Here is a 27,133-nt window from a genome sequence, read left to right as displayed (position 1 = left end):
ATTTAACAGTAAAATCCAAATTCGGCCTATATAACTTACGTTTTTCACATTGGAAACGCTATTACTACGTACATACATGTGTACAATGTACCCGTTTTATATTAGTATAATGATACAGACAAGTGACAGGCCATTCTAGTGTGCCAATACAAGAAGGAATGGTTTATTACTACGGAGTGAATTGTTGGTGTTAACATTTCATTAATTAGTATGGATGTTTTATGTATTCATAATTTAAAAGTTAAGACAGTGGAGGGGACAAGTTTAGTAGTTTACTGTTTGTGATAGTTATGGGATAAGGGTCCAGAAGCTGAGTAGAAAGTGATATCGTACCATAAAATTATCATTTTAAAGGCATCAGAAGGGTAAGATATAAATAGGTATGGGGTCATTCTGAGGGGTTGAGATGTAAATAGATGTGCAAGTCATTTAGAGGAACTGGTGTATAAATAGGTACATGTATGAGGTCATTACTGGGGTAAATGGTCTAATGAGTTGGTCAGTTGCTGGTATTAATATATTGGTTTAGTTATACATTCTGATCTATTATTAGACACGACCCTTGTATTTAGTACTAGGTGGTTTCCCTATTTCGTATTCAGAAGTAGCTCTATCTTTAGTTTATCTTGTCTTAAGTGAATTATATTTAGTAAATGGTATCGTTGACTAAGTTAAGTATGGCTTTGAGTATATTAAGTATATGATGACAATATTTTAAAATAGTAGTACATAAAAAGGGGTTGTTAGGGAGTTGAAGAGAGAGTTTGTTGAGAATTGAGAGTTAATAGAGAATGGAGAGTCGATTCAGAAAGGAGAGTCTTGAGAGAATTCTGTAAAAAAAAAGATGAACGATGAGTCGGAGAGTAATATGTTTACTTGGGAGGAGTCTCGTAGAATGATTTTGTAGAGTGTAGAGTTAACGTTTTAGAAGTTAGTTGAAGTAGTGTAAACTTACGGGCCGATTGGCGAGTGGTTAGCATTTCGGACTTCCACGCAGGCGGTCAGGGTTTGATCTTCGAAGTCGTCGCACGCGTGAAATATCCAGAGAAAGTATTTTTCTCCTGCCCACACAACTCCAACAACCCGGTTGGATTCTAAAATGGTCTGGGGTGGATGTTGCGGTATCTGTACTGANTCTGAATCATACAACTAAGGTGACACTATATATAAATGATGCCGTTGGAAGCACGGTCCCACTACAAACAGAACACAATACATCTCCAGCACACACGTAGGCATACACACATAGGGAGATATTAGCCAGGTGGCATAGGTCAAGTATTTAGCGCCTGATGAGGCAGCTCCTGCGAATTCCTCAAAATTGTATTGATTGATATATATGCTAATTATATTAATTGTATATCTATGTACTGTAAAACGCTTATGAGTGGTTATGTTAGCTAGATAGGGTGCTATATCAAATGTTGTATATTAATATTATTATTATAATCATCTTCAGTTATTTAGTTCTTTTACTTTTGAGTGACATTTTCTAACTTCCAACGTTTGTCTTAACTATTAAAAGGAATTTCAATCGACTTCATTCTATCTCAAATAGGATATTATAAACAAGGTTAAAACAAAGTGCGTTAACTTTGCTTTGGTCATACAATTTACTCCTGGAAACCCTTCTATCTAACAGTTTACTGGAACTTGTGGCAAGTACTTTGATTTAAAAAAAATTCTAATGAAACTGAAGAAAACTTTATGAAAACTTGTATGTTGTGTTTTTATCAATTGTATTTGTCAGACAGACTGAACCACTGGATTATTATAAAGCATAGAGAAACAAATATATACAGCAACAGCAATGTCATGTCAGAAATGGAAACGTAACATTACCCAGTAGCCGGACCTCCTTTATGCCAGAAGGCAAAGAAAGACAACCATAGACTTCGGGTATACCCTGGCTATCAATTCCAAGAATTAAATATGCAATAATATGCATGCATGGCTGTCATTATTTACAACCAGGGTATCTAAGCATATAAATATCGGCATTCGAAAGAATGATATTGATTAGAGATAGGCTAGATATATCCCGGAAATGCTGGTCATGAAAGATAACGAAATCTGATTGAATACATTTTGCACACCTCTAGATTTATCTTAGATATCAGTAGGGCGTTTAAGCCCATACATTGATCAAATCCTCTAGATTTATACGACCTTTACCTACATACACACAATCACTTATATCATGTCGATTATAGTCATATTCTGCCAATAACTCATACTTTATTATTTACCAATGATATACCATTCACCCCCAAAAAATATCTATTAAACCCTTACCCTTATTCATGCATTTACAAATTTCTTTTTTAACTTACCATCATTACACTACAGTACCTACCTATATCATACCACACTATAGTATTTACCTATATCATACCATTTACTACAGTATTAACCTGTATCATACCATTTACTACAGTATTTACCTATATCATACCATTTACTACAGTATTTACCTATATCATACCATACTACAGTATTTACCTATATCATACCATTACTACAGTATTAACCTATATCACACCATTTACTACAGTATTTACCTATATTATACCATTTACTACAGTATTTTACATATATCATACCATTTACTACAGTATTTACATATATCATACCATTTACTACAGTATTTCCCTATATCATACCATTGACTACAGTATTTACATATATTACACCATTTACTTCAGTATTTTTCCCATATCATACCATACTACAGTATTTACCTATATTATACCATTTATTACAGTATTTACCTATATCATACCATTGACTACAGTATTTACCAATATCATACCATTTACTACAGAATTTACCTATATCATACCATACTACAGTATTTACCTATATCATACCATTTATTACAGTATTTACCTATATCATACCATTACTACAGTATTAACCTATACCACACCATTTACTACAGTATTTACCTATAGCATACCATTTACTACAGTATTTACCTATATGATACCCTTTACTACAGTATTTACCTATATCATAGCATTTACTACAGTATTTACCTATATCATTCCATTTACTACAGTATTTACCTATATCCTACCATTTACTACAGTATTTACCTATATGATACCCTTTACTACAGTATTTACCTATATCATACCATACTACAGTATTTACCTATATTATACCATTGACTACAGTATTTACCTATATTACACCATTTACTACAGTATTTTTCCCATATCATACCATACTACAGTATTTACCTATATCATACCATTACTACAGTATTAATCTATATCACACCATTTAATACAGTATTTACCTATATCCTACCATACTACAGTATTTACCTATATCATACCATACTACAGTATTTACCTATATCATACCATTGACTACAGTATTTACCAATATCATACCATTTACTACAGAATTTACCTATATCATACCATTTACTACAATATTTACCTATATCATACCATTGACTACAGTATTTACATATATTACACCATTTACTACAGTATTTTTCCCATATCATACCATACTACAGTATTTACCTATATCATACCATTTCCCACAGTATTTACCTATATCATACCATTTGCTACAGTATTTACCTGTATCATACCCTTTACTTCAGTATTTACCTATATCATACTATTTACTACAGTATTTACCAATGTCATACCATTTACTACAGTATTTACCTGTATCATCCCCTTTACTACAGTATTTACCTATATCATAACATTTACTACAGTATTTACCTGTATCATAACCTTTACTACAGTATTTACCTATATCATACCATTTACTACAGTATTTACCTGTATCATACCCTTTACTACAGTATTTACCTATATCATACTATTTACTCACCTTTTATCACTTAAACCCTGATTTACCAATATGTTTTCATTCACTAACAGTTAACCATTTACCTGTATTATTTCATCTATACCCACATCCAAACACTTACTCTTACTTACAGTAACCGTCTGGATACTGAGAGGCACTTTTCAAAGACAATGAGTTTTTTTAAATATATATATAACTAGCTGCGAATTATTTACTATAATTTGCAAAAAAGGGAAATAACTCAAACTGCCTTACCGTTGTACATCGACGAAATTTACAGCCATTCCGAATTGATCGTAGCAAATCTCCGAACAGTTGATACCACCTCTTTGAAGTTCGAGATGCTACTATGTGTGTGAGGGATAACGTTACCCAACAAATAAAAGTAGAAAATAAAGACAAGTTTTCAAAAGTTCAACGAATTGTGAAAACATGTAGCATCAACTATTGGATAGTTTTACTTGGTCTAACAAAAAGCTCAGATATTTCATGAAGTAAGTAAACAATCATGAGTCATTTAAAGCTTGTAAGAAACTGAACAGAGGTGCAACATCAACTAAGACAAAAAATCCCTATCTCAATACGCTTATGTTGGCACAAACCTGAGTCTTATATCGTTGTCGATGGCCTTTGTCGCCTTTACATATCCTTGTGTTCGCCTGGGAAAAAATGTATCACATAACATGAAAACTCGTGAGAAAAAAGATCACAAGAAATATAAAATTTAATGCAGCAAACCTTCATGTTTCAATTAGGTCATTTCAGCTGTGATGCTGCACTCTCCTCATCTAGATATAAACAACCAGAAAGAAGCGCTAGTTCCAGTTCTCAGAATGGTTAGTCAATAAAACCCAACATTTCAGTATTCATAATATGGTAGCTTCGTCTTTAAAATTATGACGGGTTGTGTCACCATGAAATGTAATCTGTACAACGTCAAATAGCGATTCCCCACAGTACAATGTAATTGATACAACCCTCAAACCAATTCCACCTGATGGGAAACAACAACTCTCAGATGTTAGGCCTTCCTTAAAAATAATCAGCAGGTCGGAGGTCTAGTAATTTACAAAACAAACGAGTATATCGCTATCTTAGTGTGTTTCTAAAGGTGTACTTCTACTAATGACAATGTCCGCAACTCCGGGTTACTTGGGGTCGGATTTCGGACCATGGAAATGTCGTCTTCGTTGAATCCATTTGTTACGTCCAGTTTCAGTTATCTGATAACGTGTAACAGCCGTCTGCAGAGCATCAACACCACGCAGTGCATTGATCTATTGCATTAACTATGATACAGATCGCAGTACAAAACTTTGATGTACACATTTAAGGCACAAAATGGAGCAGTTTCACAGTATTTACCAGATACTACTCTTACTATTATATCAGTACGGCGTCTTACATGTTCTGTGTATTGATTTTGGAGTAAGTTTTAAGTAAAAGATGTACTCTCCGAAATATGTATCTCATCAATATATTTAAACCATTTTTGTTTTATTCCTGAAACACCAGGGCAACTGCGTTTGAAAAGCTCAAGTTATATTGTTCAACTCTCATGAAATTTTATATAACGTCCGTTTCACATTACAAATTAAGCGACATGTATATTTTTTACAAAAAAAGTTTCAATGAAACTAAAACATTTTTTCAAGCAGTTGCAAATATATTTATGGTTCCTTATTAAATCATACTATATAGCTAGTACTTCAATATTTCATTTTGTTTTTGCTTTTGTTAATGGGGCCATTTAGTCAAATATGACTCTTGAAATTGATTAAATACTGAAAATGTAAACCCCCTAATGAAACTAATAAGTTTACAATGACATGACTTGAAGCCAATGTCCAGTGTGGTCAGTTTTTCGTTGGAGAAAGTCGGTAATCAATATAGCTATGTGTACGAAAGGAATAGCGTTTCATTGAGAAGTACCTCGCTGTAAACCGACAACATAGTGTCAGTAAGTCTGACTTCGCACAAAACGCATGTTTGTCGCTTTTGATTTACACAATAGATCGCAAGCAAAAATTATAAGTATCGTTATTTATAAATCTAATGAGATATTTGTATTCGCAGTTGGATTCGAATAAAAAGAAATTAAATTAGCTGGAGTATGTACAAAGTACGAAATCAGTAGATACTACTACTAATAATAATAATTAACTTTATCTAATGAGGATAAAATACATGTTTATCAAAAGGCTAATCTTCCACATGGTCACATGGTAGAGGTTAAAACTAAAATATATTTCTCATTTATAGCGATGATTAAAATGTTGTTTGGAATACGCCGTTAATTCAGAATAAAAAAAAAAGAAAAGCTTGTTATTATACGTTCTGTTTCTATTTCCTTTCCTGTTGCCAGATAAATCTGTCTTTGCTGCTACAATTCCAATGATGTGTTGTTTTTTATAGGTAAAGTTTTATTCGAAAGTCGTTACACTATATATGTTTCTTTCATGAACCATTTGGGGTTTTCAATGACATATGTATCTACTGATTGTTCGCTTATAGTTTTCCATGTTGTTAATTCTAAGTCATAACACATAAATTAACTGCACAAAATATTTTGTGATTATCCAAGATATTTCCCACTATTTGCAATTTAATTATAAATAAGATTACGAATCTAAAAAGTATTATTTTTTTTATTCAAATTCAATGATTTATATATCAAAACAGAAATTGTTAAAATATGACAAAAGAAAACAACTGAAAATTACACCCAAATGATAATCCTTATCTTTGATGTCTTCAGATTATTCAGATCATATCATCCATGTCCTCAACTTTCCATTGTAGATTCAGGAAATGATGTTTAAATGTTGTATTCTGGGTAATCGTACTGATACTTGTTGCCCATAATGCGTCAAGCGAACCATAATAGGACGGAAACATTATTGACATCATTTTGTAGTATCTTATTTAAATGTGTTTGATATACATGCGTTCTATAACCATGCATGGTGACACCGCGGATTTATATGAAGGCCTGAAAATAGTGATAAATGCATACCCCGAACAAAAAAAGACGTTTCACAAAAAAAATATTAAAATAAGATTAAAAAGAGATATAAATGAATTTAATGGCATGCGCTACTGTATACATATATATATAACATTGATTAATTGAAGAAACAAAAAGTAAATAAAAGAAATCGTAATTGATCTGGCATAAAATATTATGATTTCTGATATGGACTGTACAGCTTTGGAAGTCTCGCTTTGCAATTTAAAAATATTTGACAATTTGCTTATTTCTCCGTGTAAAATTACTTTGTTACTGATATAATTTCACTGATTAGAAAATTTAAAGACTGTAATATAAGATAGATATCTCATTTGATAATTTATTTATTTATATAACTTTATTCATTTTCATGTAAAGGGATGTTCTAGACCCATTTCCCGCCCCCTTGACCAGCCAGTTTAAGACGCTAATTAGTGGAAGTGAAACCCTGACAAGTGCGCGCTCTTTTGTGTGACGTCATACGCACCCAGCAACGACAAACAATATGGCCGCCAAGGGTCAGCTGTAGATCGAGTTGTGAATGGTCGCGTGTCATTGTGTATCGAATGGCGCCTGACTGATATCCGGGAGTGATTACTAACATGTCTGACTGTATACAAAGCCTGACAGACATTACAGAGAACCCTGAAGTTCTGATTTTATTTCGGCAGTGATTTCTGTCGATTGGGCACAGATTTCTCGACAAGATGGCGGGAAGTGGGGGTGCTCTAAATCTCTCACTTCTCAGCCGTGGTGTTGGCGAGGTTTCTAAAAATGGACACGAGAAAGTCGAAGTTCTGTTCGAGCCACAGGTAAGTTTATTGGGTAACATTATGTCTGACGAAAATGTTGTCGACATTTTGAAACAACAGGAAGTGAAATCATCATTCATTTTAGGCGCATTACAATATGTCAAAAGTTCATTTTGCACTTTTATTTTTGTATTGTTTATTTCATGCAAACAGCGTTATTGAAGCTCGATTCCTGTCCCTTAATGGTCCACAATGCCACTACATTTCTCTTTAACTTATAGATTGCATTTCACAACTTTAAACACCTATACAATGCCAGTGTTTACAAGGTAAACCAGTTCTGTTGACTCTCTTACTACTGAAAACATTATCACCTAGTATTAAATATTGAATTGTGTCATCACAATTTCAGTGTTGAAGATTATATCATGGTGTTATAACATAAACCAGCTCCACGTGTGCACAAGTAAATTACACAATGGAGCAAAAATGCATGGAAACTCCCACTCTATATAACACCTCCTCCCAAAAACAAACACTCCCCCAACTGCCAACCCCAGCTCATTGTTTTGAAAAGAAAGTGTTTCGGGGTTTGGTACTGCAAAGAGGATTTTTTTTTGCTGTAACACAGACGATTTTTATTTCATTTTTTAGGGGAGTGGGGATTTACAAGTGGCACAGACAATTTGGTACTCAGCTGTTTCAATATTGAGATGTTTTATTACTTTTATAGGACATTCTGTTTAACTTCTCAAAAGTTTGTTGGAATATTTTATATGATTTTTGACACTTTGACTAACTTTTAAACTTCAACCTTTTTTACCTTTTGTGTGCTGTGTGTTGCTGATTTTCTAAATTTCAAAAATGTTAAGCATTTTACGTCTTTACTAAAAAGTACTAAAACAACAGGTCCTGAAATGACTAGGATTTCGGCAAAGATCCATTGAGTTGGAAAATATACTGTGTACCATGAATAAAACTAAACATGGTATATACTTTAGTTAATTAGACAGTCATCTTTGTCAGATAGTCTTATTAACAAAAGTTGAAGTTGGTATATCTGAGCGAAAATTATGAAAACTTTACCAAAGATATACAAATGTATTGGAACTTGGAAAGGAACTGATCTTATTAAAACGCACAGGTGTCGCCTCTCTATAAACATTCATGTTTATCATAAGTACCAATGATATTGTTTCAACTTGACACAACAAAGCTGCATATATATATATACTGAAACTTGATCTGTTTTGGTATTTTAAATTTTTGTCATGCCCTTTTCAAAAGTTATATTACCTCACTCCCTAATGTATGTTTACAGGAATATTTTCACATAAGCCATTTGTGCATGCATATATATCTACAGCAGAGTTCAGTAATTAGTCTCGGAAGTCTGTGTAGTTCATACCAATATATCATGTACAGATTTGATCAGACTCAACCCGCTATTGTTGTCATTCAAGCTAAAAGATTTTAAAGATTTCCTGCGTCACTACATTGTTTTAACGGTATTTTTTATTACATGATGATATGTATAATGCTTACAGAGCAGGGTATGAAATACAAATAAGGATAGGCTACAAAATTATTTAAACAACTACAATCTTATCATAATTTAAAAGAAAAACAAAGTCATGCACTATACATCAGTACTGTTATCAAAATAGGTAAATCCTTTTAGGAGTGTCGCAGTGTGTCGTTAATTAGAAAATCGTGTAAAATGAAGCCAGATTACCTAATCGTAGCAGATTCCGATTGTTCTGAAAATTATTTTTGAGTTCAAGGTGTCTATCTCTTAATTAGCACTTGATATCTAATTAGAGAGATAGTATGCTTTTATTGATTTGATTATAAGGTAATTGTGTCTGTTAGAGTTCAAGAAATTATATTGAAAATTAATTAAATTAGTCACTAAAACCATATTTCGGGAGCATTTAATTTTACAAGCCCTTGTCTATACATAGTCTGCAGAATCTCCTAGAAGAGATGAAAGTACTTAAGACTTATTGTTGAGAATTTTTCTTTTTATAATAAAGGGCTATATATATATATTATGTAAGGACCAGTGATTTTTTTAATATATATATACTATGAAAATGTAGATTGCTTCATAAGCAAGTGATTTCTTTTTTATCTGCCTGTAGGCTAATACTTTGATATGAAATTGTACACCCAGTGTTTGTTATATTTTTTTTATCATAATTCACCCGTTATTAGTAAAAGTTAAGTGTTTAGTGTTACATAGATATATATTTCATCTGATTTAAATATAATTTGGAATATTTTCCTGCAAAAATTAACATGATAGCTATTAGTGGTATAACTGAAGGAAATAATTTATATATTTATTCAAGGCACATTTAGCATATTTTGGGCTCTGGTGAGCTTACAATTATATGTATTTTGATACTCAATGATAATATGTGTTAGACCTAAAAAAACATCCTTAAATAATTGTATACCCGAGGTAGTTCTATAGTTTACATTACTTATCCCGGGGTAGACCTGTGTAAAGTATTGTATGTGTCAACATACTTCTATATATATCTATATTAATATACTGACATGTTAGATTGTGTATGTAAAGTTCTAAGAGCCATATTGGACAGCTAGGCCAGTGTACTCCTGCATATTTGTTGACAGTAGAACCTTGATTGATGAGTTGTACTCGGATCGTCTTCCTTTTCAATAACACTTACAATATTGTACGGTAGATTTTTGAAAGATTTCACTTCAATTAAGTAAATTTTATATTCTCGCATATTTGTATCCAAACAATACAGTAAAACCCCTATATAATGCCCCTCACTGCCAACATAATTTCAAGGTCACTTTAATTTTTCCTAAGGAATCTTTTATACATTTCCCTCCATTTATCACCAAACCCCTTTAAAATACCAGCATTTATCTGGACAAATTGTGGCAGTATAACAAGATTTTACTGTGTTTGTGTTAGGAATCAAATTGCAAATTAGAAAATTACAAGGAAACATTTTCCTTCATTTATTGCTCTAACCTCATTATAATGCCAACGTTTTACTGGACAAATAGTGGCACCGTGACAGTATGAGGTTATGTTTTTGTGTACAAGTATCGTTGTGCAGAAAAATATTTTGTTGTCTTTCTGAAGGCAACGGATCTGGGTTAGTAACATAGTATTATAATGAATCAGATGAATGCTTTACAAACCTAAATCATATTTATTCTTTATTAAGTTTGTTTGAGGTGGTGTATGATACAAGTTTAGGTATACTATTTATAAGGTTGAAGTTCTAAGCTATAGAATTAGTAGAGAGGATTATCAATTGTACTATAGTCGTTAGTCCACTTTGTATTGGCTATAGGTTAGCAGACTGGTGTTGTGCCTGTCCTTAGGGAGTCTTACATGTACACTCTGTGTGTTTATATTTTATGAACCTTTACCTGGTTTTAATTGTATGTGGTGCATTATAAATTACATACTTGCCAACTGTTTGAAATTTCCATGGGGGACATTCTGCATCCTCATTATTAAAACATAATTAAAATGTGTGTATATTTATACCCCCTTGTGATAAAATGACCCTTTTAAATGACATATTTTGAATTGTTCTTTCATGTGAAATCATTAGATCTTAGACTATAGGAATAGTTTAGCAAATTCACTGGTTGAAAACACTAAATTTAAGGGTCCAAAACCAGTAGTCTTCCTCCTAAATAGGGAGAGTTGGCAAATTTGTAAATATATATATGTTTACATATTACATACATATTACATATTATATATTAAATAGTAAATTTTATAGATTAAAATATTATTTGCATTTTATTTTGCCCAAATGATTTATTGTCAGATCCACAGGCGAATTATATGTTTTAATTCCTTTGCTGACTATAAATCCAGTTTATGATTAGGAATAGATGTTTGCTGTTGAAAGAATTTCCCAAAAATGTTTTTCAATAATTCAATTGATTTCAATTTACATCCCAGGCTTTGGGCAGTATGTTACACACTGGATAATTTACATTCGACATGACTCTAAATTTTGCCAACCTCCATGGGGGTATTTCTTTATCCTAATTTGAAAATTAAAAAATCCCCCTTTATTGAATTTTAAAGAACCCAACAGAACTCATTAACAATACCTTTGCCACTAAGTGTTGTCATAATAATCAATTATATATTCAGTGATCTGCAATTGAATAATGTCAGGTTTGAGACAATCAGTTATACATTATCATATTGGATTATGAAAAAGTTCATATAACGGTGTCATGTAGGCAGTATTATCGGTATATAAAGTATATACCGATAACACTAAGTATATATCGGTATATAAAGCCAGCTGTTGGCTATGTGCCACCTATTACTCGTTTGTAAGCTAACTGGTTGCATTTCCTTAAATTTGGAGCGTCCGTGTCTCCTTACATACATGTGTCTGTGTGCCTGTGCTGAAACCAATGCTGAAACTCAAAGTGACAGTGGCCGTAGACAAATTTTGGGAAAATATTGGTTTTCAGATATATGCTATATATTGAACAATATCGTCAGATCTTTTTAAAACTGAACTTGAAAATGTGATGCCCTTTAGACAGAGGATTAATTAGAACCAAATGGATTGTTTATGTGGGGTTACTGATATTAGTCAAAGGTCTAGATCACTGTAGTATTAGAATCTGAAATTTTGTAAAATAAAAAAATAAATGTTTGTGGATAATATATTTTTAGATCATTTATTTATTCTATATAAGCCCCCTTTTGGGTGAACAATGTCCACAGGGAAGAGGAAGAAGGCCAATCAATTTCGGTGTCACTTTAGGTCATAGGTTTACGGTCACAGTGGCTTTAAATAGACAGAAATTTTAGTAAAGTGTTAAGGTTTCCAAATGTCATCTCCTGGACAGATAGTTATAATACATCATTAATCTAAGCCAAACTGGAATGGTTAATGCCCCTTGCAAAGATCTATACAAAAATCCTTATAAATTGAGTTTAGGGTTAACGTTGCAAGGTCAAAGGCCATGGTCACATTACCTAACTACAAATAGATTGAACCTTTGTCAAATGATGAGTTATTTAAAACTTTATATAGATATAGGCCTATGTTATTTAATCATTTATATATCAAATAGATTTTATAACAGATAGTCATAATTAAGTACCCACATGAAGTAAAGAAAAACATGTAATAACAGAAAAAATGTTTAAAAGACTTTTGTGACATATTTATGTACTATAAATACTTCTCAATATCTTTATGTACAGTGTATATAAAAATATTTTTTTTTACCCCATCCTGAAAGTCCCATACTGGTATGAAGAACGCACTGATAGAATTTGTACAAAGTTAGCTTTGTCAACAATTGAGATTAAATAAATATTTGAAAATAAATCATTGTCAACATTTAACAGCGATTGGATAAATATTTGATAATGAATCTTGAATTGCACTGTGAGAGCTAGAAACCTGAAGTGAAAAAGTCAATCTATTTATAAGTAAATTAATGTTATACCAGTACATGTAAATAAATATGGGCTCTTAAAATCAGGCTTGTGTGCTGTGTCTGCAATGTCTGCAGTGATGCAATCCACATGCCAATCTCAAGTTTAATATTGGGAACATTGTCTAACACTAACAGATTATCTTACTTATTAAAGTTATTAAAAAAAATCGATCATTTTTGAAAATTATTACACCTCAGTCTAGCTGAATCATTTAAAAAAAATGATATGTGACATTTGAATACAAAATATCAACAAAAGTGTTCTGAAAGTAAAAATCAAACTGCAGGGCTAGACCAGAATTATGTCCGATCACAATATATGGTCTAACCAACTGTCGAAATACTTGATTTGTGGAAGTACCCTGGCAGAGTTACACTATAGTAACTTATATCTAAATGAAAGCTAAGGGGAGGTTATTGTACTTATATGAAAAAACCAGAGGGGAACTATCTTAGACTTTTTAAGTGTTTAACCAGCAGTGGGGTGGGGATCTTTAATCATGATAATAAGTAGAAGGTATTGTACTGATATGAAAATACAAGAAATTGTCTTAGACTTAATAAATGTTTTGCCTGCTGTAGGACAGGAATCCTAAATTATGATAATCGATATGTATATAAAAATCCGGAGGAAATACCTTAGACTTTTTAAGTGTTTTACCTGCAGTGGGACAGGGTTCCTTAATCATGATAAAAGTAGTGGTTATTGTATGTATACATGTATGAAAAAAAGGGGAATTATCCATTGTCTTAGACTTCAGAAGTGTTTTGCCTGCTGTGGGACCGAAATCTGTAATCGTGATAAGACTACTCTGAGAGACAAACTAGATACGTATACATGTACCCTAGCTAGCTGTGCTAAGCATACAATATAATCAATAACATTAGTGTCGTTTGTAGTCTGGTGAATAAGTACAGTGTACAGTAATTATTTATGTGAGTTTTTTAACTCACCTTCCTCACGAAATCATAGCTTTTACATCTACCTGTGTATATTAAGTGTTCTGAATAATAAAAAAACATCAAAGCTTTTATTATTTATAACACAGAGACCACCATTATTCTGCCAAATACAAATGTCGCGCAGTGTAAAGTTTTATGTGTATGTTGAAGGGCCAAGTTTCATTGTTTTCTCCTATTCAGCATACAAACAAAACAAAAACTGAATAAAATAAATTAAAATGATACAAAAGTCACTGTCGCAGGCGTGCATGTATTATAAATAGAAAAAAACAGCGCTAGCTAGCTAGCTGTTACTATGCTGATCACGTATCCATGCAAAACAAACCAGTAGCTATGGTACAGCATACAACCCCTTCATTTATTCATATTCTCCAAATCATTAAGCACTTCAACAAAGAGTCAATTAAATATTGGCCCATTTTCTTAATATTAAACAGTCTTTTTAACACATATGTAACAGAGCGCATGATTAATTAAATTTAAATCACTGCCTCCACTAGGGATCGAACCAGGGACCTCTGGCTTACTAGTCTTACGCTCAACTGATCAAGCTAAAGAGAAGTTCTCTATAGCCGAGCGATATATATTGCCAGGGTTACACATATATCTCTACATCTCAAAATATTATCTTAATCTTAACCCAATATTTCCATGAAACTTTTAGACTTTTACATCTCAAAAAATATTAACTTAATCTTGACAAATTATAAAAAAGTCCATGAAGCTATATAGCTACCTACATGGACTGGAGTATTTAATAGATAGGTCAAGAAATTGATTTAATTTTATTCGACACCAAGATTTTTTCTCAATGACAGAACCGTCTATACAGGTAACCAGCAAATCAATATGCATGTACCTGTATTGTATTAAGTCAACTTTTCCAGCATGTACAGTTGAGATAAGATCATTTTAAATATTTGATAACAAATCACTATGTAAGCAATTGTCAGCTATTGGATTAATTTATAAGTATTTCATCAGTAATCTTTGCATTGTGGGTCTAGCAACCCCAAGTGAAAAGTCAATCTAACAAGTAGGTTTTGATAAATGTTTGTAAACATTGCATTCTAAAAAAAAACATGGCTGATGCTTCAATAAGTCTCAGTGTATATATAAGTTCAATAAAATCCATATCACTGTCTGATAACTTACCGGTAGGTAGACATATGGCATGTATTTATCTAATAAGACTCACCCTGTATCTATGCAGTTTACCATGTATTTATCTAAAAAGACTCATGCTGTATCTATGCAGTATACCATGTATTTATGTAATAAGTCTCATCCTGTATCTATGCAGTTTTCCATGTATTTATCTAATAAGACTCATCCTGTATCTATGTAGTATACCATGTATTTATCTAATAAGACCCATCCTGTATCTATACAGTATACCATGTATTTATCTAATAAGACTCATCCTGTATCTATGCAGTTTACCATGTATTTATCTAATAAGACGCATGCTGTATCTATGCAGTATACCATGTATTTATGTAATAAGTCTCATCCTGTATCTATGCAGTATACATGTACCATGTATTTATCTAATAAGACTCATCCTGTATCTATGTAGTATACCATGTATTTATCTAATAAGACCCATCCTGTATCTATACAGTATACCATGTATTTATCTAATAAGACTCATCCTGTATCTATGTAGTATACCATGTATTTATCTAATAAGACCCATCCTGTATCTATGCAGTATACCATTTATTTATCTAATAAGACCCATCCTGTATCCATGCAGTTTACCATGTATTTATCTAATAAGACTCATCCTGTATCTATGTAGTATACCATGTATTTATCTAATAAGACCCATCCTGTATCTATACAGTATACCATGTATTTATCTAATAAGACCCATCCTGTATCTATGCAGTATACCATTTATTTATCTAATAAGACCCATCCTGTATCCATGCAGTTTACCATGTATTTATCTAATAAGACGCATGCTGTATCTATGCAGTATACCATGTATCTATGCAGTATACCATGTATTTATCAATTAAGACCCATCCTGTATCTATGCAGTATACCATGTATTTATCTAATAAGTCTCATCCTGTATCTATGCAGTATACATGTACCATGTATTTATCTAATAAGACTCATCCTGTATCTATGCAGTTTACCATGTATTTATCTAAAAAGACTCATGCTGTATCTATGCAGTATACCATGTATTTATGTAATAAGTCTCATCCTGTATCTATGCAGTATACCATGTATCTATGCAGTATACCATGTATTTATGTAATAAGTCTCATCCTGTATCTATGCAGTATACATGTACCATGTATTTATCTAATAAGACTCATCCTGTATCTATGTAGTATACCATGTATTTATCTAATAAGACCCATCCTGTATCCATGCAGTTTACCATGTATTTATCTAATAAGACGCATGCTGTATCTATGCAGTATACCATGTATTTATCTAATAAGTCTCATCCTGTATCTATGCAGTATACCATGTATTTATGTAATAAGTCTCATCCTGTATCTATGCAGTATACCATGTATTTATCTAAAAAGACCCATCCTGTATCTATGCAGTATACCATGTATTTATCTAATAAGACTCATCCTGTATCTATGCAGTATACCATGTATCTATGCAATATACCATGTATTTATCTAATAAGACCCATCCTGTATCTATGCAGTATACCATGTATTTATCTAATAAGACCCATCCTGTATCTATGCAGTATACCATGTATTTATCTAATAAGACTCATCCTGTATTCATGCATAGAAACCCTGTGCATGGCCACAGTACAGCAAATAAATTACCAATTAAGATCAGATTTAGAATTGTAACAAAACACCATACATGTACAAATGATCAAATTTGACTTATTCAGCCTTATTTTGTTTAACCATTCGTTAATGAAAAAAAATCAAAAAAAATCATAACAAAAAAAAAAAAATGGAAATACTGAAAATCATTGAGAAAATATATACATGTACCTGCAAAAATATGTACAGAATCAGTGCTTAGATATATTGCTGTATTTCTGCTGTATTTCTGCTGTATTTTGCTTAAATCTCATCGTATTGGGAATCCAGATANGATTTGTAAAATATAAAAAATTAAGCCTTATAATTTTCACTTAATTTCCCTTTTCTATATTTTAAGCGCTGAGCTAGAATTATTTTTTTCTCTAATGTTAAACAGAAACTGATAACTCATTCACCCCTGAAGACACATTTGAACTCTTCTAATTCAATGGATGGAATAGTTCATTATGAAATTTCAGGGGTGAAGGAGTTAAAGTTTTAAGTGCTTTAACTACATATAAAATGCCAAATTTTGCCTAACCTACTAAAAGAATTTTGAATGCTTGTTATAATTTTAACACATTAAAGAGTTTATTTTATCTTTTTAAGATTCTGAATTAATGACGATACATTGTATGTTCTTCTGTATATACATTTATAGAGTAGTAAGTTGGTGTTTTGATTCTGTGTCAGTAACAGCCATACCCTGTACCCTTTCTGCCTGATTAGTGTGGTCCTTTGATACCTTTGACGTAACTGTTTCCAGTCCAGATTGATTTATGACCTACACAGTAGCGTGGGATATAAACCAGAATGTATTACCTTATAGATTACCCTTATTCCTGGTACATTAAGCAGTGGCGGATCCAGAGGGGTTTTTTGGGCTTCGGGAAACCCCCCCAGCCTGATAATTTTCTTTAAAAATCATGTATTTTCACCATTTTCCCCACATGGAAACCCCCCCTGGAAATTTGGAACCCCCCCCAGATAGGTCTCTGGATCCGCCACTGTAATAAGCTCTGATGTATTTATGTACACATGGCCTTTCCTAGGTACTTTTTAGAAATCACCATCATTATGTTAGGATTCTGAAAGAAAATCAGCGTTTTGGTTAACCTAAGTACTTAGTCTCAAAAGTTGGGATCATACCTGTTGTGACTGTATCCAGTATTTTATTGTGAAGAATAATAACATGCTCACTTCTTGATTTTAAATATCTATTGATTTTTTTTTTTTAATTAGGTTCAGTAAAAACTGCAAAGATTGCATGGGAGAATGACCTTTGAATAAACTGATTTATAAATGGGGCTTGAGACTTTAGAACTTGGGGGGGAAATGCTTGATGTTTGTTTTTAATTGTGACTTACAATAATTGCTTAATATACAAAAATATAAATGAGCATTTAAAAAAAAATATCCTTTACAATCCTTATTTATATTTTAACTATATATGCATCATAGACAATTAAAATCGATTTGTTTATTTATTTTTGTTTGCTTCTGTTAAGTCTATATTTTGGACATTTAGACAAAAATCAATTAAAATTTTAACACTATTTTGCCCATTGGGATTTTGATCACATATTGGACGAAAAACAATACAATTGAAAGATAGTTTTACGGTTCATCTAACACAATTTGTATCAAAAATTTGCAAAGACCTGTTTTAGTAAACTTCAAATGCAAGTACTGTACAGTGAGATTTTTTCTCTTTATTCCAACAATAAGTAAGATGTGAAAAAATCATTTGACAACATTGTTGTCTCTCTGTTCATACATAACATAAAGATAAATGAAATAGTATAAAGTCTGTGTGGGTTTACACAGGCAATTTTCTATTTCATATGTGTGCATGATGCCCTTCAATCAATTTTATGATTTAATCGTATATATATATATATATATGATGAATTCCTGATTCTGTTGCAGACATTAACTTTTGCCTGAAAAATTGTTGTAAGCTGTAGTCGATCCAAAATAAGTATGGGTAGACAAAAAATCTGGTAAAAATCCCAGCAGTCATGAACTCCAGACAAACTGTTGAGGAAACATTGTCCATCTGCTAAGGTCATCTCAGTCAAACAGACACTTGTTGTTGGTGAGTGTACTGTCAAAGGTCTGCTAAGGTCATCTCAGTCAAACAGACACTTGTTGTTGGTGAGTGTACTGTCAAAGGTCTGCTAAGGACATCTCAGTCAAACAGACACTTGTTGTCGTGGGTGTACTGTCAAAGGTCTGCTAAGGTCATCTCAGTCAAACAGACACTTGTTGTGGGTGAGTGTACTGTCAAAGGTCTGCTAAGGTCATCTCAGTCAAACAGACACTTGTTGTTGGTGAGTGTATTGTCAAAGGTTTGCTAAGGTCATCTCAGTCAAACAGACACTTGTTGGTGGGTGTACTGTCAAAGGTCGGCTAAGGTCATCTCAGTCAAACAGACATTTGTTGGTGGTGAGTGTACTGTCAAAGGTCTGCTAAGGTCATCTCAGTCAAACAGGCACTTGTTGTTGGTGGGTGTACTGTCAAAGGTCTGCTAAGGTCATCTCAGTCAAACAGACACTTGTTGGTGGGGGTACTGTCAAAGGTCGGCTAAGGTCATCTCAGTCAAACAGACATTTGTTGGTGAGTGTATTGTCAAAGGTCTGCTAAGGTCATCTCAGTCAAACAGACACTTGTTGTTGGTGGGTGTATACTGTCAAAGGTCCGCTAAGGTCATCTCAGTCAAACAGACATTTGTTGGTGAGTGTATTGTCAAAGGTCTGCTAAGGTCATCTCAGTCAAACAGACACTTGTTGGTGGGTGTACTGTCAAAGGTCGGCTAAGGTCATCTCAGTCAAACAGACATTTGTTTGTGAGTGTATTGTCAAAGGTCTGCTAAGGTCATCTCAGTCATACAGACACTTGTTGTTGGTGAGTGTACTGTCAAAGGTCTGCTAAGATCATCTAAGTCAAACAGACACTTGTTGTTGGTGGGTGTACTGTCAAAGGTCTGCTAAGGTCATCTCAGTCAAACAGACATTTGTTGGTGGTGAGTGTACTGTCAAAGGTCTGCTAAGGTCATCTCAGTCAAACACACTTGTTGGTGGGTGTACTGTCAAAGTCTTCTGGTGATCTATAATGGTGCTCGATATCACGTTTAATTCACCATCATCTATATATATATCATCCGTCCGGCAACAACTTTTGTCTGTGTACCAAACTTCTTTCAAATAACCAAAACCTAACATTTTTGGCAAATTGCATGATAGGATAAAAGACTTTCATGTTTGCTTAAATGAATGACCTTGACCCACTTTCAAAGGCACAGGAATCAAATGTGATAAAACTTTTGAATAATTTCATTCCAATTACCATAAAGGCCTAGGGTCTTGTGGAGGATACATGTTAAAATCAAGCTGAAATCTTATGAATGAAGAATGTCATAGGGTTTAAAGTAATAAATCTTCCAACAATGGATCCATTATGTGTAGAGTAACATTTGATACATCGCCAATCAGTATTTAAATAAATTTAACCTTGATCCTCTTTGAAGGTCACAGATGAAAGATGAATAACATGTATCTGATACAGGCCCACATGGCCTCTTGTTGATTTGCACAGTATATCATATGTAAGGAGCTATTAACACTCCGCTGAGTTTATAACAGTTTTTCAAGTTTCTTTGGTCCACAGGGGTTCATTACAAATTATATGGGCGGATTGGTTGAGTGGTTAACACTCCGGCCTTCCACGCAGGCGGCTGGGGTTCGATCCCCGAAGTCGTTGTAAGCATGGATATTTAGAGAAAGTGTTTTTCTCCTGCCAACACAACTCCAACGACCCAGGTGGAGTATACAATGGTCTGGGGTGGATGTTGTGGTATCAGTGCTGTAGCATTCAAGTGAGGCGGCTCTATAAATGATGCTGTTGGAAGCACGGTTCCACTTCAAACAGAACACATTTACATCTCCACGCATACACACATTGGGAGATATATTATCCAGGTGGCATAGGACTAGTAGTTAGTGCTTGATAACGCAGCTCCTGCAAATTCCTCAAAATTGTAATGATTAATGTATATATGCTAATTGTATTTAAATTGTATATCTATCTACTGTAAAGCGCTATAGAGTGGCTTATGTTAGCTAGATAGGGCGCTCAATCAAATGTTGTATATTATAACTATATTATTATTATTCGTGTACAGAATTTTTACAATTTTTAATAAAAAGAAAATTCTTTTTTTTCTAGGACTATTACAATTTCCGGACCTACCTGCCCCCAATAGAGCCACCAACACCAACCTACGCCTACGACAGCTCACCGACGTTCTCCCGACGCTCACACAAACCAAACATCCCCATCCCTAAAACGTTTACCACTAGGAAGGGAGCTCTGCTACTATTCTCCGAAGACCTTGCCCATAAAAATCCTGTGCCTGTTGTAAGAAGACATAACTATCACAGCCTCGATGAAACTAAATTCTCGTCCATAACGCCGGGTGATGAGGATGGCGACCTCAAGACTGTGGATGACCTTGCCAAGTCTATTCTTCTCTATGGCAACCAGGTAGATAGTGATGATTTCTGCAGGCTGTGTATCTTTTATGAAATATTGGAATAAGGTCTTGATCTATTTTCAGAGTATTTGAGTATTATGTTGTTTCAGAATGGGATTAAAAACCTATAATGGCATCAGGGGCATATAATTTCATACTTATAGAATACTAACAGACAGAGTTTGTCAAATGATCCAAGCCCAATAAACACTTGGATAGAAATTCCTGAAAATTTTCACCAGTCCTTTTACAATATCTCCTAGGTCTGGACGTCAGTCTAGGTAGTGGAATTGTACACCCCTGGACATGTCTGAGTGGGGTGTCATTGAGTGTCATTTCAGTGTAGGGTTTGTGGGTTGACTTGATATAAGTGTCAGTATAGTGGGATGTCTGAATGGGGTGTTATTGAGTGGGGTATCGGTGAAGGGTTTGTGGGTTCACTTGATATAAATGACAGTAATGGGGTGTCTGAGTGGGGTGTAATTGAGTGGGGTATCTGTGTATGGTTTGTGGGTTGACCTGATGTACATATCAGTAGTGGGATGTTTGAGTGGGGTATCAAGCTAGGGTTTGTAAGTTGACCTGATGTACATGTCAGTAGTGGGATGTCTGAGTGCGATGTAATTGAGTGGGGTATCAATGTAGGGTTTGTGAGTTGACCTGATGTACATGTCAGTAATTGGATGTCTGAGTGGGGTGTCATTGAGTGGGGTATCAATGTAGGGTTTGTGGGTTTACCTAATGTACATGTCAATAGTGGGATGTCTGAGTGCGATGTAATTGAGTGGGGTATCAATGTAGGGTTTGTGGGTTGACCTGATGTACATGTCAGTAGCAGGGTGAACTGAGTGGGATGTCTGAGTGGGGTATCAATGTAGGGTTTGTGGGTTGACCTGATGTACATGTCAGTAGCAGGGTGAACTGAGTGGGATGTAATTGAGTGGGGTATCAATGTAAGGTTTGTGGGTTGACCTGATGAACATGTCAGTAGTGGGATGTCTGAGTGGGGTGTAATTGAGTCGGGTATCAATGTAAGGTTTGTGGGTTGACCTGATGTACATGTCAGTAGTGGGATGTCTGAGTGGGGTGTAATTGAGTGGGGTATCAATGTAAGGTTTGTGGGTTAACCTGATGTACATGTCTGAATGCGATGTAAATGAGTGGGGTATCAATGTAGGGTTTGTGAGTTGACCTGATGTACATGTCAGTAATTGGATGTCTGAGTGGGGTGTCATTGAGTGGGGTATCAATGTAGGGTTTGTGGGTTTACCTAATGTACATGTCAATAGTGGGATGTCTGAGTGGGGTGTAATTGAGTGGGGTATCAATGTAGGGTTTGTGGGTTGACCTGATGTACATGTCAGTAGCAGGGTGAACTGAGTGGGATGTCTGAGTGGGGTATCAATGTAGGGTTTGTGGGTTGACCTGATGTACATGTCAGTAGCAGGGTGAACTGAGTGGGATGTAATTGAGTGGGATATCAATGTAAGGTTTGTGGGTTGACCTGATGAACATGTCAGTAGTGGGATGTCTGAGTGGGGTATCAATGTAGGGTTTGTGGGTTGACCTGATGTACATGTCAGTAGCAGGGTGAACTGAGTGGGATGTAATTGAGTGGGGTATCCATGTAAGGTTTGTGGGTTGACCTGATGAACATGTCAGTAGTGGGATGTCATTGAGTGGGGTATCAATGTAGGGTTTGTGGGTTGACCTGATGAACATGTCAGTAGTGGGATGTCTGAGTTGGGTATCAATGTAGGGTTTGTGGGTTGACCTGATGTACATGTCAGTAGCAGGGTGAACTGAGTGGGATGTAATTGAGTGGGGTATCAATGTAGGGTTTGTGGGTTAACCTGATGTACATGTCAGTATTGGGGTGAACTGAGTGGGATGTAATTGAATGGGATATCAATGTAAGGTTTGTGGGTTAACCTGATGAACATGTCAGTAGTGGGATGTCTGAGTGGGGTATCAATGTAGGGTTTGTGGGTTGACCTGATGTACATGTCATTAGCAGGGTGAACTGAGTGGGATGTAATTGGGTGGGGTATCAATGTAAGGTTTGTGGGTTAACCAGATGAACATGTCAGTAGTGGGATGTATGAGTGCGATGTAATTGAGTGGGGTATCAATGTAGGGTTTGTGGGTTGACCTGATGTACATGTCAGTAGCGGGGTGAACTGAGTGGGATGTAATTGGTTGGGTTATCAATGTAAGGTTTGTGGGTTAACCTGATGAACATGTCAGTAGTGGGATGTCTGAGTGGGGTGTAATTGAGTGGGGTATCAATGTAAGGTTTGTGGGTTGACCTGATGTACATGTCAGTAGTGGGATGTCTGAGTGGGGGGTAATTGAGTTGGGTATCAATGTAAGGTTTGTGGGTTGACCTGATGTACATGTCAGTAGTGGGATGTCTGAGTGGGGTGTAATTGGGTTGGGTATCAATGTAAGGTTTGTGGGTTGACCTGATGTACATGTCAGTAGTGGGATGTCTGAGTGGGGTGTAATTGAGTTAGGTATCAATGTAAGGTTTATGGGTTGATCTGATGTACATGTCAGTAGTGGGATGTCTGAGTGGGGTGAACTGAGTGGGGTATCAATGTAGGGTTGTGGGTGAATTGACCTAATTACTGGGCATTGAGGTTGGGATGTTAGAGATGGGTAGAAGAGCTATGTGAGTTAAAATGGTTGTCCTGGTTCTGTTTATCTGACTTGAGTGTCTGAGAGGTACAGTAATTGTCTGATCGTAAGCATGATTGGTTATGTAAATGGGATGTCATTCATAGCTGATATGAATACTAACTGAACATCATGAGTGGGTAGAGTAATATAGTTGCACTTCTATGAAAAAATACATAAGAAAAAGAGATTTTACAAAAACGTGTGAAGATTAAACCTGATTAGCAACCAAAAGCCAGGTTAAGACTCATGTAGTAAGTAGCAACACTGATTCCATAAACTCAAAAATACTTTATTATATTATGAAATATTTATTTCTGTTTCAGGATTCACCTGACCTAGATGGAGGTTTCATGAATATGAAGTTTATACGTGGTCGTAAGAAGAAGGACTACTTTGACAGACAAATAAGACCAGGATTCTCAGCCAAGCGATACCTATCTTCCTGGACTAAGTCTTGGGACGACTCAGTATTAGAGAAAGTCATTAGTAAGGGTAGGTAACTCTGTTTGGCGAAAAATAAATATTGCAATTTTTTTTCATTTTCCTACTGAAGCTACGGTAACAATCATAATAATTGAACTTGAACACTTTGTTTGAAGGATTTGCTTTTGAATCAGTTTTCTCAATGTATATATAATCTTTTTTTGAATAGAAATGATATGTCATATTTGATATGAATTGTCTATGTGAGAAAACACTGCTTAGATTAAACAGCTAGGAGGCCAGAATACACAGGTATTTGGTTCTTTTTAATAAAAATAGAATTTACAGTATAATCATTATATCACCAAAATTAGTGCTCTTTGAACAATGTCTCTCTTATCACCAGTACATTTAATAACTTATTTTTCTGCTGATATTATTTCTAAAATCTTCCTTCTGGAGTTTACGTAAGATTCTGATGTTTGAATATTTTAGGATACTTGACGGAGAAGTCTCTATTTTACTACAATCCACTAATGCCGCACCTACAGCGTCGTCTCAACGATGACATGTCCCACTATCCTGTCCCTTACAAACTCATGCGGAGTATGCTGATGTCCCCAGGAAGTCTGTCTGGGTACACTTTCTACCGTGTAAGGCCAGAGTCTGCAGAAACAATCTGTAAGTATCCCAGGCAGTCGGTTTTAGGTAGCACCTCTACAGAGTATACCTCAAACTGAAAAACTGTTAGTACGTGCTTCAATCCAGTTTACCTGGAGTCTGTAGTTTATCTGAAGTCTGTAGTTTATCAGGAGTCTGTAGTTTATCTGGAGTCTGTAGTTAATATCTGGAGTATGTAGTTTATCTGGAGTCTGTAGGTTTACCTGGAGTCTGTAGTTTACCTGGAGTCTGTAGTTTATCTAGAGTCTGTAGTTTATCTAAAGTCTATAGTTTATCTGGAGTCTGTAGTTTACCTGAAGTCTGTAGTTTATCTGGAGTCTATAGTTTATCTGGAGTCTGTAGTTTATCTGGAGTCTGTAGTTTATCAGGAGTCTGAAGATTATCTGGAGTCTGTAGTTTATCTGGAGTCTAGTTTATCTGTATAATCTGTAGTTTATCTGGAGTCTGTAGTTTATCTGGAGTCTAGTTTATCTGGAGTCTGTAGTTTATCTAAAGTCTATAGTTTATCTGGAGTCTGTAGTTTATCTGGAGTCTGTAGTTTATCTGAAGTCTGTAGTTTATCTGGAGTCTGTAGTTTATCTGGAGTCTGTAGTTTATCTGGAGTCTGTAGTTTATCTAAAGTCTGTAGTTTATCTGTATAGTCTGTAGTTTATCTGGAGTCTGTAGTTTACCTGGAGTCTGTAGTTTATCTGGAGTCTGTAGTTTATCTGGAGTCTGTAGTTTACCTAAAGTCTGTAGTTTATCTGTATAGTCTGTAGTTTATCTGGAGTCTGTAGTTTATCTGGAGTCTAGTTTATCTGGAGTCTGTAGTCTATCTAAAGTCTATAGTTTATCTGGAGTCTGTAATTTATCTAAAGTCTATAGTTTATCTGGAGTCTGTAGTTTATCTGGAGTCTGTGGATTATCTGGAGTCTGTAGTTTATCTGGAGTCTGTAGTTTATCTTGAGTCTGTAGATTATCTGGAGTTTGTAGTTTATCTGGAGTCTGTAGTTTATCTAAAGTCTGTAGTTTATCTGGAGTCTGTAGTCTATCTGTATAGTCTGTAGTTTATCCCGAGTCTGTAGTTTACCTGGAGTCTGTAGTTTATCTGGTGTCTGTAGTTTATCTGGAGGTTGTAGTTTATCTGGAGTCTGTAGTCTGGAGTCTGTAGTTTATCTTGAGTCTGTAGATTATCTGGAGTTTGTAGTTTATCTGGAGTCTGTAGTTTATCTGGAGTCTGTGGATTATCTGGGGTCTGTAGTTTATCTGGAGTCTGTAGTTTATCTGTATAGTCTGTAGTTTATCCCGAGTCTGTAGTTTACCTGGAGTCTGTAGTTTATCTGGTGTCTGTAGTTTATCTGGAGGTTGTAGTTTATCTGGAGTCTGTAGTTTATCTAAAGTCTGTAGTTTATCTGGAGTCTGTAGTTAATATCTGGAGTCTTTTGTTTATCTGGAGTCTGTAGTTTATCTGGAATCTGTAAGTTATCTGTATAGTCCGTAGTTTATCTGGAGTCTGTAGTTTATCTAAATGTCGCAGTTTATCTGGAGTCTGTAGTTTACCTAAAGTCTGTAGTCTATCTGTATAGTGTGTAGTTTATCTGGAGTCTGTAGTTTATCTTGAGTCTGTAGTTTATCTAAAGTCTGTAGTTTATCTGGAGTCTGTAGTTAATATCTGGAGTCTTTTGTTTATCTGGAGTCTGTAGTTTATCTGGAGTCTGTAGTTTATCTAAAGTCCGTAGTTTATCTGGAGTCTGTAGTTTACCTAAAGTCTGTAGTTTATCTGTATAGTGTGTAGTTTATCTGGAGTCTGTAGTTTATCTGGAGTCTAGTTTATCTGGAGTCTGTAGTTTATCTGGAGTCTAGTTTATCTGGAGTCTGTAGTCTATCTGGAGTCTGTAGTCTATCTGGAGTCTGTAGTTTATCTGGAGTCTGTAGAAGCTTTCAGTATGGAATTATTTAAATCTCCTTGGATCCAGCCTCA

General features: G+C 34.6%; 2 protein-coding genes across 4 annotated transcripts in view; one reads left to right on the top strand and one right to left on the bottom strand.

The window, feature by feature from the left end:
- Positions 1-1,120, bottom strand: part of LOC110460411 — a 9,152-nt gene extending 8,032 nt beyond the window's left edge. For all 3 annotated transcript variants that reach the window (XM_021513287.1, XM_021513289.1, XM_021513288.1), the window contains exon 1: positions 956-1,120. The gene's annotated coding sequence lies outside the window, so the exon portion shown is untranslated. The remainder of the gene's footprint in view (positions 1-955) is intronic.
- Positions 1,121-7,344: 6,224 nt separating this feature from the next.
- LOC110460410 (titin homolog) overlaps positions 7,345-27,133 on the top strand; it is a 110,022-nt gene continuing 90,233 nt past the window's right edge. The window contains exons 1-4 of the mRNA XM_021513286.1: positions 7,345-7,662; positions 21,081-21,398; positions 24,393-24,561; positions 24,988-25,173. Coding sequence (XP_021368961.1) covers positions 7,558-7,662; positions 21,081-21,398; positions 24,393-24,561; positions 24,988-25,173 — 778 coding nt within the window. The 5' untranslated portion in view covers positions 7,345-7,557. The remainder of the gene's footprint in view (positions 7,663-21,080; positions 21,399-24,392; positions 24,562-24,987; positions 25,174-27,133) is intronic.

This window comes from Mizuhopecten yessoensis, unplaced genomic scaffold (genome assembly GCF_002113885.1).
Source record: "Mizuhopecten yessoensis strain PY_sf001 unplaced genomic scaffold, ASM211388v2 scaffold10389, whole genome shotgun sequence".
NCBI classification, from domain to species: domain Eukaryota; kingdom Metazoa; phylum Mollusca; class Bivalvia; order Pectinida; family Pectinidae; genus Mizuhopecten; species Mizuhopecten yessoensis.
Note: the sequence above shows the minus strand (reverse complement) of the source record. Positions and strands in the feature narration are given on the sequence as shown.